Raw genomic sequence first — 15,864 nt, 5'->3', positions numbered from 1 at the left:
AATAAAAGCACACAACTCATGTTCTAATAGTAGTAGTCTTTTATCTTTCTAATGTGATAGATGTGCCCTATCTCCCCTGCAGCGACAGCCCCCGAGCTGGTGCTGGGAAGGAGGGGGATCTCTCCCTCTCTCCTCTGCTGCAGCAGCCGCTGAACTGGGACTGGGAAGGTGGCGGGGAGGTCTCTCCCCTGCCACAGCAGCCATAGAGCTGAGCCTGGGAAGGAGGGCCATTTCTCCCCAGCAGCTGCAGCCCTGGAGCTGGGGAAAGTTGCCTCTGTCTGGCCGCCGCAGCACTTCACATCCCAAATTCCCCCACCCCCTCTTCTCACCCCACTGCCGCCTCCCACCTACCCCCTATTCCCTTCAAGGCCACCACCTCACCTTATATGTGCATCTTCTCCAGGGTCCAGGCACCTAATTAGTGGAGCCACATCTGTGTGGCTCCACTAATTAGGTAGGTGGTACTTCATTCTCTCATGTGCGGCCACCCAGGCGTGCACCTTTGAGGGAACTATCTGCGGAGCACCTGAATGGAGCTCGTGGACCAGTGGTGATCCATGGACTACAGTTTTAAGAACCTCTGTGTTAGAGGCTTGTAGCTTGACATCAGCCTCATAATGTGAGAGGCAACCCAGGCTGGTAGGTTTGGAGGTCTCAGCAGTCCCACAGTCCAGGTTGCACCAGGGACTCTCAAATCCTATTCCTGTGCCTTATTGTGACAAACTTATTTTTTATTCCTGGTATTACTCCTAAATAATAGTACTTGGGGGAAAAAATATCCTATAGGTCAACTAGATAAACACTTGACCTCAGATTTTTAAAAAGTATTTAGGCATTGCTGCCCTCAGTGTTGTAACACCTAATTGATTTAGGAGCCTAAATTTCATATTAAAAAGTGATTTAGGCCGTGCACTCAACAATGCCTAGTTAAGGGCCCAAATAATGGCCTTGATCCACTTTAAAGGTTTAAGTTGCAAACTGATATGTGCATTTGCTCTAAATTGATGACTAAAAGCCAGTTTGTTTTAACAAGTATAAAATTCTTATGTAAATATACCTTTTAGCTCCCATTACATTGTGGGAAGAAATACCCCCGTACTATCCACCTTTACCTGGAATGCTTTCTGCTAGTTACCATCTTCCCTGCATAGGCACACACCATCTGGAACTACAACATGAATGCTTCACTCAAAATTTAGAATAAAATATGACCTGGGTTGAGTGTATAGGAAATATTGTTGAGAGAGTGGTAATTTTCCATATTAAATACAACCATTTCAGGTTTTCTACAGAGTTATGAAATTTTAACTCCATTTTGTGCATATTTAGAAGTGGCTGCCAAATAACAGATTGTGGAACTTTATAATAGGCCAGTACCATGATGATAAGATAATTACAGAATTGTTTACAGAATTTACAAGAATAAAGGTAATAGTGGAATACCAATAAGATTTACAGTGCTGATATATAGTCTTGATATATCTTGGTCAATCTAACACAGGCATTGTCAGCTGTACAAAATTGGCAGGTCTTCAAAGCTCAGCTGTTTTGGAGCTAGATGTTTGAAAAATGAACATTTTTTTTCATTCTTACCTAACCAAAAAACAACTGAAGATTTTGGTTGCCTTTTTCAGAAAAATTCATCTTTGGATAGGGACCAGGTATGGAAAAACATCTAAAAATGTGACTATTTTTGAAAAATCCTGTGACCATGTATAACTATTAAATTTAACTGTTTTGTAAACCTGAGGTATGTTTGCTTATAAGAAGCCTGAACTAGAGTAAGTGCAAGAATGTTAAATGGAATAATCCTTTATGAAGGCTCTAATGATTGAATTTTCAATATGCTTATAAGGGAACACATCACTTATCCCTTTTTTACAGTTATTGAACAGCTTTATAGTCCAGACTGTTGAGGGGAAAAAATGTTGAAAATAGGTGAGTAACTGGCTCTGGTAGTGAAATGTCTCTGACAGTGTTGGTAAACATTTTTGATTTGCTCAGCAGATGGTTCCTGCTATGGAGGATATTTTTGATTTAAGACTTCAAAAATTGCTTTAAGTACATGTAAAGTACATTTTTAAAGCTGATCTGAAGAGTGAGAGGGGCACAAAATGGTTGCATACTTTTTTGTGCATCTTCATAATGCATAAAGAAACACACAAACTTTTCAGGCTATGCGTGGTTTTTTTATTTAGTTCATATCTTACTAATATCAGAAATGCCAAATCCTATTTTCCTTTTTTAGTTTGAGGCCTTCCTTACAGGACCTGGAGATGTGAACTGGGATCCTGGGAAGGTTGGTTAGGTTTCTATTCACGCTATTTAAAATTGTCTGCTTTATTACCATCTATTGAGATCAGATGCCTCCCTAACAAAAGAAAAGCTATTTCCTTCTCTCATTCCTTTTTCTTGGTATCTGCAATGTCATAAAATTACTAGTTCTCCAGCAGTCTATGTTCCATAGACTCCGAGGAAAAAGAATGACTAGACCTGAATTACTACTAAAGTGTGGTGGGAGACAGCCAATCTGTGTCTGTTGCTTGGGGGAGTCCCATGTCTCCCAGAAGTACAACTTATATCTAGCCCTCAAGTCCAGGGCAAGGAAAAATAGGGAGATGAATCTCAGACTGCTAATGATAGAATGTTCCCTTCAGTCAGCTTCTAAGTCAGGTCAGTAAATCAACCTATACATCTGTCTCCAGACAGATCCAGCACCCCACAGGCTTCCCTTGAGAAAGTCCTTTTGAAACCTTCAGGGAAGGTTTCCAAAAAGAGGAGCATGGACTCTTATCTTAAGGGGCCAGCTCTGAAAAGGTCTAGTTCCTTGGTGAGATCTGTCTCAAGCCTTGATGTCTCTGCTTGTTACCTTCTGAGCTGAAGGATTCCTCCCCCAGTACCAGTGGGGCCATAAAATCCCAGAGCACAAAGGAAAGACATGGTTCTGTTAGAGCCTTGGTAACCTCTGTCAGCAAGCTTAGAGAGTTGGGACTGGTACTGAGTTCAGCCCAACTGTCGATACCCATGCATTTAGCACCCTCAAGCAACAGCATCAGACACCATCAGTGTCTACCTTGGTATGTCCACCGTTGGCTTTGGCAACCATGGTCTCAGCTACTGCAGCCGTACTGCTCCCCCACTTAGTACCATAGGAATTCAGCTATAATAAGGACCTCTCAGTGATGGATGAACCAGAGTCTCCACTCCTGAGTATGGAGTATCTCTTGGTACCGAAACCTGATCTTTGGACTACTGTCCTCCAGTAGTGCAGGATTCTTCACTGTTTCCTGTAGGTGCTCCCCCTTTGGATCAGATAGAGGAGAATGAAGGAGACTTCCAGTCAGTATCCTCTATTTCTGTTCATGATTCTCCACATGTCCATTCAGGATCCCATTCTCTGAAAGTCATAGGGAAGATGAGGCTCATTTATCAAGGGTGGTGAAATGGTGCATGCCACTCCCATGTCTGTATGGGTCCCCCAGTGGCCATTCTGGGGCCCCAAGCTGCTTAACAAAGTATCGGTGGTCTTGCAAAAATCTGAGAGGGCAAAGTTGTATAGCACTCTCCTCCCCAGGAGGGGACATTTGAAGAGCATGAAGCTAGGGCGCATAAGGAGGCCATTCTTGAATCTGGATGAGGCGGTTATGCCTCCACTACCATCCAGGGCCAGTGATTTTCAGCAATTTAAAAACTTCATAAAGAGGGTAGCTGACACTCTTTTTGTATTCTTGTCAAGGATTCACAGCACAAAGTGTTGAATATCTTGTAGTCGGCAACAAAAAAGGTGTGTTACCAATCAATGAGATGCTCCTAGATCTCACTAAGATTATTTGGCAGACACTTGCCACTATTCTACCCATGTGTAAAAGGGTGGATAAGAAGTGTTTATGTTCCCCCTAGGGATTTTTGTTCTCCCCTCCCCCACCCAACTCCTTGGTAGTGGATTCGGTAAACAAGGGTGGGGAGGCAGCACTTCTCTCCCCCGACCCCTACCCTCATCTGAGATAGACCAGAAAAGGCTGGATCCCTTTGGGTGAAGGGTCTATTAATCAGCAACTCTTCAGTTCAGGCTCATGAATTATCAGGCAGTGATAGCCACATATAGTTTTACAAATTCATAGCTTTTATTGAACGTCTGCCAAAAGAACATAGGGTGCAATTCCAGTCCATCGCACAGAGCCAGTTGGTGGCCAGAACTGCTGTGGACACTGCTTCCAGGTCCTTTTCCATGGCAGTGATTGAGAGAGGGCATTATGGTTCTGTCTTTCAGGGGTTTTGAGAGAAGTACAGAACAGCATGGAAGACCTCCCCTTCAGTAATAAACTATTCTTGGAGGCCATGGATGAGTCCTAAAGCACTCCAGGGTTCTTTTGTGATCTCAGGGCATATATACACCTGCCTATAAGAAAAGGGTTTAGTAGGTCACAGACTGTCCAGAGATCACATCCTACTCTGTTTTCCAGATCCCATAGATCCACTGAACCACCCGCAAAGACATTTCAGAGAGAGAGGGTTGCACAACCGTTCTCCAGCACCACCCAGCTGCCTTTGAGGCAATAGTTTTGGGTTGGTTGAGGGTTCAAATCCACCTGTGCCTATTAGCCTACCTCCCTCCTTTGGAGACCAGCTTGCCGCTTGCCTACCTTCACCATGGTTGGAGGCAGATCACTACAGACAAGTGGGTCATAGAGGTCATAACATCAGGTTAAACCATCCATTTTATGTTAGTCCCACTTTCATCCCCCTTCCCTGTCCTCCTTCAGGGCCCCTCTTATTAGCTTTTGAGACGAGAAGTGAATTTTCTCCTTTGATTAGGAGCAATAGAGCCAGTTCCTCCTCCTCGCAAAGGGCAAGAGATTTTATTCAAAGTATTTCCTTCTGCCAAGGGACGATGGAGGATGGAAACTGATCTTACATCTAAAACTTCTAAACAACGTAGTAAAGTCTCAGAAATTCAGGATGTTGACTCTGGCGACTATAATTGCCTCACTAGAGAAAGGCATCTTGTATGTCAAGAGCTGAAAATCAATTGCCTATTTCCATGTAACAATACGCCCATCCCAGAGGAAATACCTATGCTTCACTATAGGCTAGGATAATTTCTAATAATGTGTGCTTCCTTTCAGCCTTTCCTTAGCCTGAAGGGTGTTCTCAAAAGTCCTGACAGTAGTAGCTGCTTAACTCCAACAAGCAGCAGTACTAGTCTTCTTGTGCCTCGATGACTAACTACTCAAGGGCCGTTCCTATGAAGCACTGCTGTCTTCCACTCAGATGGCCCATGGTCTGTTCCAGGAGTTGGGTCTGTAGCTGAATGTAAAAAAAAGTCCACATGATACAGTTTATAGGAGCATATTTGGACTCATTGAAACCAGAGCTTATGTTCCCTTAGATGCTTTGTCAGGTCTGGTACAGGCAATTTAGGGCAGACCTCAAAAACACAGTAAGCTCCTGGGACAGATGGCAGCTTGCACCTTTGTGATCAATCATGCAAGGCTATCTTTGCCATTTCCAAAAGCTATGCTGAGACTATGTAATAGTCCTGTTTGTTCAGCTAGGCCTCTTGATCAACCAAGAGAAACCACCCCGATTCCAATGCTAACATAAGAATTTATAGGAGCCAAACTAGATTTGGTAACAGCTCAGGCATATGTATCTCAGGATAGGTTCCTTGCAATCCAATTTCTAGTAAATGGGATGATCACTAACCTAACCAGGCTAGTGCAGACTTAGCTGACACTGTTGGGTCATGTGTCCACATATACATATGTGATGCTGCTTGCCAGACTTCACCTGATGCCCCTACAGCTATGGCTCAGGTCAGTCCACAGTGTTGTGGAAAATCTACCACACGATTGATTTTGGATCAGATCAGCCTGAGGCTCCTTTATTGATCAGTTAAACATGCATGCATGAGGGAGTCAGCTAAGGCAGTGGACTCCCCCAGTGGATAAGATACAAGAGCTTATGTAGGATAAAACCACAAAATTACATATACTTCCTTAACATTTTACATCCATATAAGGGATAAAGCAAAGCAACCTTTTCCTGTTTTTCAGTAGTTTTGCCCTTTGCGGTTTCTTGCTCTGCCACCGGGCAGCTATTAATCATAGACTGTTACAAATGGTTAGTAGTTCTTTAGTTTCTGTCTACCCTTTTCTTTTTACCTCACCTCTTCCTTCCAGGTCATACGTACAGTTCACCCGGACCCTACATACAGTTCACTTGACCAAAGTTTTAGGCCTTAGACCATTTTTCCTCCACAGTTCCCCCCCTTTGATGCCTTTCTGGTGCCACCTTTGGCCTAAACTTCCACATTCATGAGCCCATTGATTTCCTTTCTTTCCCTTTTTTCATCCCAACTTATCAAAAATTTCGTTAATGCCACTTGTTCCCTTCCACTGGACCTAGCAAAAAAATTACATGCAACAGCAATAACAAAGACAATCCCAAATCAACCAACATCACCACAACCGTTAGCTCACCCATTGTAACAATACAATGGGATTCGTGCATTATTTTGATTACTGCACACAGCACATTCTGACTGGTACACAAAGAAGACAGTCTATAGGCAGTCTGAAAGATGCCTTTTTCTACCTGATATACATTTTCAGGGATATGAATTTGTCCCTGTAAATCAGAAATTTTTTTGGACCTCTGGTAACAATGAAAGCAGATTTTGGAAATGGTCGGGTACCAGGATTGTCCAGTTTAAGGGTGTTTTGTACCTGAGAGTGGATTGCAAAGTTTTGTCTGCAGGCCAATAGATAATATAGCTGCCTGCAGTCGTAGTGAGGTTAAAATGGGTGTCATGTACGATATGGACCTGAACAAATATACAACTGTTATTGGCCTGGAAGATAACATTTCCTATCAGGAGGGTTCCTAGTACCTTACCCTCCCAACAAACATTGTTATGGATAGTGACAGTTTCCCCTGGCTTGAATTTACATATGCATTGAAGCTCTGAGGGTTTTAATGGCCAGAATGTCCACTGGTTTCCTATTCCAATCCAAATGTTGGGTGTTATTTCAGGAACACTAACTATGAATCGGCTGGCTCTACCAGGTGGCTTGACTTCTTAAATGTCTTGGTGAGTTACCTAATCCCACATGCATCCTCCCCATGGACCTGGCAGGATTCAGTATGAGGGAGCCCACATCCTTCTGGTCTGTAAGCTTGGAAGGAGCACTGTGACTGTCCACACCTCCACCCAGAAAACCTCCAAGTAGATCTCCATAGCCACAGATTAGATGGCCCTCCTGAAGTGTCTGTAAGGGCAGTGGGCCAGGCTTGGTGCTCGAGATCACTCTGAATGGCTATTCGCTGGTCATTCAGGAAATTCTGAACATGCCAAGTCCCACTGCAATGCCTTCCCAGCACCGGTGATATTCAATACCATCTCTGTTAGCAACTTCTGGGTTACTAAACTAAGGGCGGAAATAACATATAATTTACCAACTCCAGCCTGAACCTGAGTTAACTGTGCTCCAGTAATAGGACCAGTGGCCTTTTCCAATTGACCTAATTTTTCCTCATGCTATTGGTTTTTGTAAATATTCCAAATTGCAGCTGCGCTATTGGCACCAGCCCATAGGTGTCCAGTCCAATCTCTTTTCTTTTTGGGAGAAACCCAGCTCTTTTGCTGTGCTAGCCGAATGGCAGCTCCTTTAGAGCAATTTGGATATATAAAGGTAATTTGAAAATTCGAAAAGGACAGTATAAATTTAATGGTCTCTAATATAGCATTACTTACAGTCCACTGCTGTCCTAACACATCTCTCCTCTGAAGTATTTTTCCTCCACAGCAGGAACCATCTGCTGAGCAAATCAATGGTAATACTATTCTATGTCATGAGAGCACTGACCTGGTGCCTCCAACCAACAGTGTCCAGAAAGGAGTACCATCTGAAACCCCATAACCATCCTGAACACTGATCATGGGCATATCTAGGACAGGATGGGGGTGCCCACCTGGACCATCACCAAATCTAAGAGATGGTCCCTCGAGGAGGTCAGACTACCCATGAAAGTGCTGGAGTTTAGGGCCATCAGGCCAGTGTGAGTGGTATCCTCCTTGTCCTATGGCACTTTGTAGCACAAATACCAACAAAACACATTAGCAATATATTACATATGCGAGGGGGTATGCTCTCTCCCCTATTGTATAATGAAGTGATCAAGTTGTGGAATTGATACTGTCTATGCAACACCCTCCTGATACTGCAGCACCTACCAGGAACCAGCAATGACATAGTGGGTTTCCTGAGCAGGCATTTAGTCGCTGACCACAAGTGGTTGCTGCAGAAATTCACCACGAGTACATTTCCTGGTGTGGAGGACATGGGTAATAGACCTGTTTGCCACCAGAAATAATGCAAAGTGCTCTGGCTTTGCTCCAGAGGCCATGACTCCAGAGTCCCTCCAATCAACTTCCTTTTGTAGTGGAATTAAAGGCTTTGTTACACCTTCCCACTGACCCCCAGAGTGACCACTGAAGCCAGGTGAGACCATCTCAAGCTCATCCCCATAACTTTGTAATGCCTGAGACAGGTCCATCTTATGGACTTGCTACATCTGTTGGCACAACCCCCCAAATCAAGATCCCACTCCACCTAGGCCTGTTATCACAGGGACAATTACTTCACCCAGACCTAATGTCACTGCAACTGACTGCTTAAATACTGCTTGGATGAGTACCATGGAAAAGGGCTCTTGTCACTTGTCCAGGATATCCTGGTTCTAAGCAGGAACCCATCCATGAGAAAAACCTACTCTAAATGGAAGAGGTTTTCCATATGAGTGGTCTTGATACTGAAGATCCTGGACTACATATTGCAGTTGATGTTCTCTGGATTTGACTTCCAGCTTGAGCAAGGTATATCTTGTGGTAATTTTGGCTTACTACCCTCTGATACTGTTGCTCTTCATCCTATCTCCTCTTAGTGTATCAAAATTCCTCAAGGACTTCATATGTGCTTATCTAGTGGTCACGCTCTATAGTACTGCGTTGACAAGACTAAATCCTTCATATTGTCCAAACATGTGCTCATAATTATGAGTGGCTGCACTAAAGGTCAAGCTAGGTAGTCATAGAAGCTGTCAAAACGGATAACTCAGAGTATCTCATTCATCTAGCAGTTGACGGATGTACTTTTTGCCTCTGTCCTTCAAAGCTCACTCCACATGAGCTCAAGCTACATCTTTGGCTTGTTTCTCAAATGCTCCCGTACCTGAAATCTGCAATGCCTGTTATGTGGGGTAATCTGCTCATGTTTGTAAAGCATTATGCACTGGATTTGTCTGCAAGAACTGTTGCTAGATTTGAGAGAGCAGTACTCCAATATCCATTTGACAAATGCATATGGTGATACTCATTCCCTTCAGCCTGAAAGGAATACTGCTTGCCAGTCACAGTGGGATCCACACTGACTCATACTTGAAGAAGAAAATATGGTTACTTACCCTATGGTAACTATAATTCTTGGAGACGTTTTAGTCAGCGTGGATCCCCCAGCCTGTTCTCCATCTCTGCTTTTGGCATGGTTAGCCAAAAAGTGCTTTGTTGCATGGAAGCTGAGGGAGAGTCATGGCCACATTTCCCTTTGTGTTCTTGCATGGGAGCATGAAGAGTCACAGGGTGGAAGCAAGACCTCACAACGCACTGCTATTCAGAAGATTCTGATCTCTCACATGAGGTGCATGTACGCTCACGGTGGCGTCCACACTGATGACATCTTGAACTACAGTTACATAAAAATGTAACACTAGTTATATTACTTTTATATTCGTAACAATATTTTCTTCAAGATATTCTCTCTCTCATATTCTACTACCTGCACTCCTTCCTCTCTACTACAGGATCTTGTTTCATTTGGCTTCTGTGCTGAAGGAAGTGAGTAGTAGTTGAGCTGCTTCACCCTCTACGGCCCCAATGCGAAGCATGAGGCTACGCCGTGCTATGTGCTGTCAGTCAAACAGCTCTGATCCTGAGCAAATGGGGTGCACTTACACTAAGAGTGCAATAAATAAATATACTCAACACATCTTAAACAATTCAGTTAATATATGTTTCCTAGATGTGTGACCTTGTGTTTTGCCTATATTAAAATGCTTGCTGCTTAAAGGTGCCCAGGTTATTAAACAATCCAGATCACTCTGTAGAACTGACCTGTCCTTATCACTGTTTACCACTCCACCAATTTGTGTCATCTACAAGCATTGCCAGCAATGATTTTGTTTTCTTCTGGATCATTGACGATAAATGTATTGAAGAGTGTTGTACAAAGAAGAGATCCCTGTCAGACCCCCCACTAGAAAAACCCTCATTGGATGATGATTCTCCATTTACAGTTACCACTTGAGATTCTCCAGTTAGCCAATTTTTTATCCAATTAATGTGCTACCTTTATTTATTATAGTGCTGTTCTTTTTAAATCAGGATCATGTGGTGCTAAGTCAAACAACATGATTGGTAAAATGCACTGTTTTTGTACAAGAGACTTTTAAAAATCCCACCTCTGTTAAATTATTATTATTATTATCGATATGTATTACATAGGAGCCCTAGTTATGGATCAGGACTCCACTGTGCTAGGCACTGTACAAACATAGAACAAAAAGACTGCAATAAGATTGCAGTAAAAAAATCAATGCTTTTGTGACAGTCTGTAGCCCTATGTTCACCCTTTTTAAAAGACTATAAATTTTGTACAAAGCATGCTGTAATGGTGTTGGGACTCACCACCACAGCGCCTCCCGCTGGTGACTCTGGGAACTAGTTCAGTCCAATGGAGTGCCCCCTTCTGGTGGTGTCCTGTCCGTTCTCTGTCCCTCGGTTGGCAAGGGGACCCGCGTTGCTCCCAACCTGTGGCATCCTCTTCAAGCCACTGCCCTCCAGCAGTGCCCCTTAATCCATCCTCACCTCCTTCCGGGGTGTGTGTGTGTCAATAAGCTGTCTCTCTGTGCCCCAATGTGGGCAACTGCACCCCCAAAGTCACACCCCTCTTGGCAAGGAGTTGGTGCAGCCCTAATCGGCCACTCCCATCGGCCAGGTGTAAGGGAAGGGTGGGATCCAGGCCCGCCCACTACTCTGTGTCCCAACCCAGGGACCCTCTAGTAGCAGCTGTCCTGCCCTCCTCCTCTCCCTCCGTCTGTCCACATCCCTGGACTGCTTCCCCTTCAGCCCCTTGCACCGGCTAAGCCCTTCCCCTCAGGGTCTGCAGCCTGGCAGACACCGGGCTGGAATTCCCTTCTGCTCCCCTGGGCCTTCCCAGCACTGTACTGTCCTAGGTGCTAGTCTCCCCGCTCTGGAGACAGACCTTCCCCTATTGAAGGCCTTGAACAGACTGCCTGCTCCCTCCCTGAGCAGCCTTTTTATAGGGCTGAGCCTGGCCCTGATTGGCTCCTAATAAGCCCTTCTTTAATTGGCTGCCCATCTGTGCAGGTGCACTGGCCTGCTGCAGCCCACACTCTCAAGGAGTGGGGCACCTGCCCCACTACACATGCCTTGTGAGGTATCATTTGAAAATGCATAAGTGGCTGATCATTATTGTCTTGGTAAAATGTGTGTCAACATTATAGATAGTTACAAGATTCTACTGTATAATACTACTGAGATGTTACAAATTTAGAAAAGCAGCCACAAACCAGTTTCTCAATGACAAGAGGCAAATTGATGCTTCAGCCAGGTGTTAAAAAAAATCAGATGAACTATCACCTGGTTAAGTGACCGTTCTTTGGCAGGAAAGAGGGTGTGAGCGAGAAATCTACATTTTGGCAAAGAAACAGCTGGAGGTTCACATCCCACAGATTTTCTGTCTCCGGAACTGCAGCTAGAGCTCATTTTCAAAGAAAAAGAACTATAAGAAAGTGGAACAGGTGCCCCAAAACATTCCTTCCTTTCTCTTGATCAATGGCAGCTACAATACCTGAGGAACAAAGAAACAGCTTTGGATTGCGGGGGGGGGGGGAATTAGCTAGTAAGATTGCTAGAACATGTGGTGAGAGAGACTTTTTGCTTTAAATTCACATAGCTTATTAAGTGAGATATTAATTGTATTGTTGCCTTCTATTTCTTTGTAACCAATCCTGACATTTGTGCCTCATTACTTGTAATCACGTAAAATGTTTCTCTGTAGTTAATAAAATTGTTTTATTGTTTTATCTAAATCAGTGTACTTGGATTGAAGTGTTGGGAAACTTTAGGATAACAGAATTTTGTACGTAACATTTTCTTTTAATAAAATATATTTTATTTATATGAGCATATGTTATCCAGGAGAGGGCTGGGCAATACAAGATGCACATTTCTGGGGGAAAGTCTGGGACTGGAAGTTAGCTGGTGTTGCTCTGTAGTGTAATTCAGGAGTGGCTGGCACTCATGTAGTATAGCTGGGAGTAATTTACGTGCTGAAAGCTGTGAGAGAGCAGATCAGGAGTGATTGCTCCAACAGCAAAGCAGTGTAAAAGGTACCCCGTGCTGGAGAATTAAGGGGATGCAGCTGTCTTATCAGTCCAGATTGTGCCCTGGGTAATATCATAGTGTCACAGCTGTAAATTGTGAAGGAAAGTTAACTTATTTTCTTCTAGTGAAATTTAAGTTGATATAAGCCTTGAGAGTTCATTTCACTAGCTGACTGTGTGAATTTTTGATGTATCTAATTTTTTTATGTAGGTAGGTATGTATGTATTGAGATGTGTATGATGGACACACATTTAATCACCTGCATTACCTTATAGGATTTGTAGCTGAACAATTTCTGAACAACACAGCCACTCAGTTGACATACCATGGATTATGTGAGCTGACTTCAGCAGTTCAGGAAGGAGAACTTTGTGTGTTCTTCAGGAACAACCATTTTAGCACCATGACCAAATATAAGGTATGATTATTAACCTTTTCATTGATTTTTATTGTCCATGTGTCAGCTAGAAAAAAGGAATTTGCACAGATTTGTAGTGACAGATGAAAAGGCTGCACTTTCTTACTGAATTTAAATGGTGCAGAAATATGATGCATTCCCAAATTACTACTATAAAAAGCACCTGTATTTTAAGGTATATGTCGTATTTAGATTAAATGATTGTTTCTGATAACTTAGCACTATTTTTTTAAATTAAAATAAATATTTTAGCTTATTATTGTATAGAAAAACCATTAATCTTCCCCCCCCCAATAAAATTGTTATGCAGCATTAATGTAATTTAAGATCTTTGAGACAAGGTATTTTATTATTGCAATATGGATTATACAGGGTTTATACCCTTTACTTTAATATTGTTATATTGCTGAATTTCTCTTCTTTGGATATGCTAACAATTAGGCAGATCTCTCATGAAGCAAATCATTGGACAGTGGCTGAACTCTGGGTGACCTCTACCACTTAACATGTTTAAAATACCACTTGTACTCCTGGAGGAATTCTACACCAGGAAATTAAAAATTCTGCACACAATATTGCAAAATCCTACATATTTTATTTGTCAAAATAACACAATATAATCATGCCAGTGTCTATTATTTTGGTAGTTTATTTCAAAATACCTGTCAAGTACGTCTGTAACAGTACAGACAAAAAACAATCAGGAAATATTTATGACAAATAGATTCCTTACTAGGCATATTAATACATAGCTTTGAGTAATAATTCATATAAACTGCAATACAGAAATGTATTTCTCGCACCCTTCAGAAGCAGTGCAAAGGCTTGGAGGAGTCAGGGGTAATGGAAGAGCTGAGGGAGGGGGAAGTAATTGCTGGGAAAGAGCCTGAGAGTGAACCTGGAGGGTTGTTAGGTGTGGGTGGGAGAAGTATGGAATAGCAGGCTTTGGGGGTGGAGGGATTGTTAGGGAATTGGAGACCCTCCCCCATGCAGACCCTGGCTGACCCCTAGTCTCTCCCATTCAGTCAGGCACATCTGCCGCTGTCCTCATGTGTACCCGCACTGCCTCCCCCCCTTCTCATGAGTCCATGCACCCCCAACAAACCTCATGTGTCCCTGCACCCCTACTCTCATTCAGCCCTTGCATCAATCTGTCCCCCTCACTAGCCCTTTTGAACCCCAATGTGTGACCCTCCCCAGCAGCCTCATATGCCCCACTCTCCTGTGCCTCCTCACCTGGCCCCGTGGGCAGGGCACTTTGAAGAATACAGACTCTCCTCCACCCCATCAGCTGCTTGCTGCTATGGCTGGTGAGCCGGCTGCTCTCTGTTCTGATGCCACAGCAGCCCCTGGTGGGCAAAAGCCATAACTGCAGGGCCTCTCCAGCAGAGTATCAGAGGGGTAGCCGTTTTAGTCTGAATCTGTAAAAGCAGCAGAGAATCCTGTGGCACCTTATAGACTAACAGACGTTTTGGATCATGAGCTTTCGTGGTTCAATACCCACTTCGTCAGATGAATGTAGTGGAAATTTCCAGGGGCAGGTATATATATATGCTAGCAAGCAAGCAAGCTAGAGATAACGAGGTTAGTTCAATCAGGGAGGATGAGGCCGTGTTCTTCTTCGAGTGCTTGGCAGACAACACCGTGGACTGGTGCCGATGCGGTCGTGCCGGGGAACGTGCCGAGAGTCGAACCGTGCCAAGATCGGGACTGGACCTCGACCAGCGCGGTGCCGGGAGTCGACCGGGATCGGTGGCGCCGACGGTATGATGGACTTCGTCGGAAGCGGTGCCGAGAGCCAGAGCGACGTGCTGAGCGTCAGTCTGTAGACGGGACCTGGACCGTGCCGTCGACGATACGACCGGCGCCGAGAGTAGGATCGGTGCGGGACTGCGAGCGGCGTCGGATGGCGAACCATGGCGTGAGCGGGATCGGTGCCGAGATCTCGATCGGGACCGGCCTATCCGGTGCTACCAGAGATGGAGTTGGAGCATCGGGCTTTCCCATAGAGGGAACGCCCGCACCGGCGGTGCCGGGGGCTGAGGCAGGGAAGCTCAGTGAGCGCTATCAGTCCCGCGCCGTCGTGAAGGTTTCTGGCGTAGTCGGGATCGTGAGCTGGATCCACGGCACGTGCCGGGAGCTATCAACACCGGAACTCGACGGCCCTGCGGGCCGGAGTCGACGTACGGGAAGCACCGGTGCGGGCAGATAGTGGTGCGTGCCGGCACGGCGTCCTGGCTCGTGACCTGCGGTCCGAGGCCGAGCGCAGAGCCGTTCGCCTTCTTCGGCCGAGGTGAAGCGAGCGCCCGGGCTGGCTGCTCAGACGAGGACTAGGTGCGCGGTGCTGTGGCGGTACGCTCGTCCCCGGTGCCGAGACGGTGGTTTCGGTGCCGGTGCGGTCGGTGCCGAACTGCCGGAGTCAGGGCGGCCTCCATAAGGAGCTGCTTTAAACGGGAGTCCCGCTCCTTTTTTTGTCGCGGTTTGAAGGACTTGCAGATGCGCACTCTCCGTCAGATGGGATTCCCCCAGCTACTGATGGCAACGATCGTGGGGTCTCCCTTGCATCGGCGACGACAGGCCGAGCACTGCTTGAAGCCGGAGAGCCGGGCATGAGCTGGGTCCCGAGCGGCGAGGAGGAGTATACCTCAGCCCACTAACTATATACAACTACGTTTAACAACTATACTTATAACTATTAACTATTAACAACTACCAAACACCCTAACTAACTAAAAACTATGTAGAACGGGTGAAACGCTAGGGATTGGAGGTCAGCTAAGCCGCACTCCACGTTCCAACGACCACAGGCGGTAAGAAGGAACTGAGGAGCGGCCGGGTCGGCAGGGCATATATACGGTGCCGCAAAGGCGCCACGCCAGGGCGCCTGCTGACCGCCGGGTGTTGCTAGGGGAAATTCTTCGACGAACGTGCACGTGGCGCGCGCACACCTACTTGGAATGAATATGAGCAAGCACGTCGT

General features: G+C 45.1%; 1 protein-coding gene across 3 annotated transcripts in view; it reads left to right on the top strand.

Moving 5' to 3' along the window:
- MINDY2 (MINDY lysine 48 deubiquitinase 2) overlaps positions 1–15,864 on the top strand; it is a 117,951-nt gene that overhangs the window by 54,047 nt on the left and 48,040 nt on the right. For all 3 annotated transcript variants that reach the window (XM_075069586.1, XM_075069585.1, XM_075069587.1), the window contains exon 6: positions 12,742–12,884. In XM_075069586.1, the coding sequence (XP_074925687.1) occupies positions 12,742–12,884 (143 nt within the window). The remainder of the gene's footprint in view (positions 1–12,741; positions 12,885–15,864) is intronic.

Source organism: Chelonoidis abingdonii, chromosome 9, assembly GCF_003597395.2.
Source record: "Chelonoidis abingdonii isolate Lonesome George chromosome 9, CheloAbing_2.0, whole genome shotgun sequence".
NCBI lineage: Eukaryota > Metazoa > Chordata > Testudines > Testudinidae > Chelonoidis > Chelonoidis abingdonii.
The sequence above is the reverse complement of the archived record's forward strand: the minus strand, read 5'-3'. Positions and strand labels throughout refer to the sequence as shown.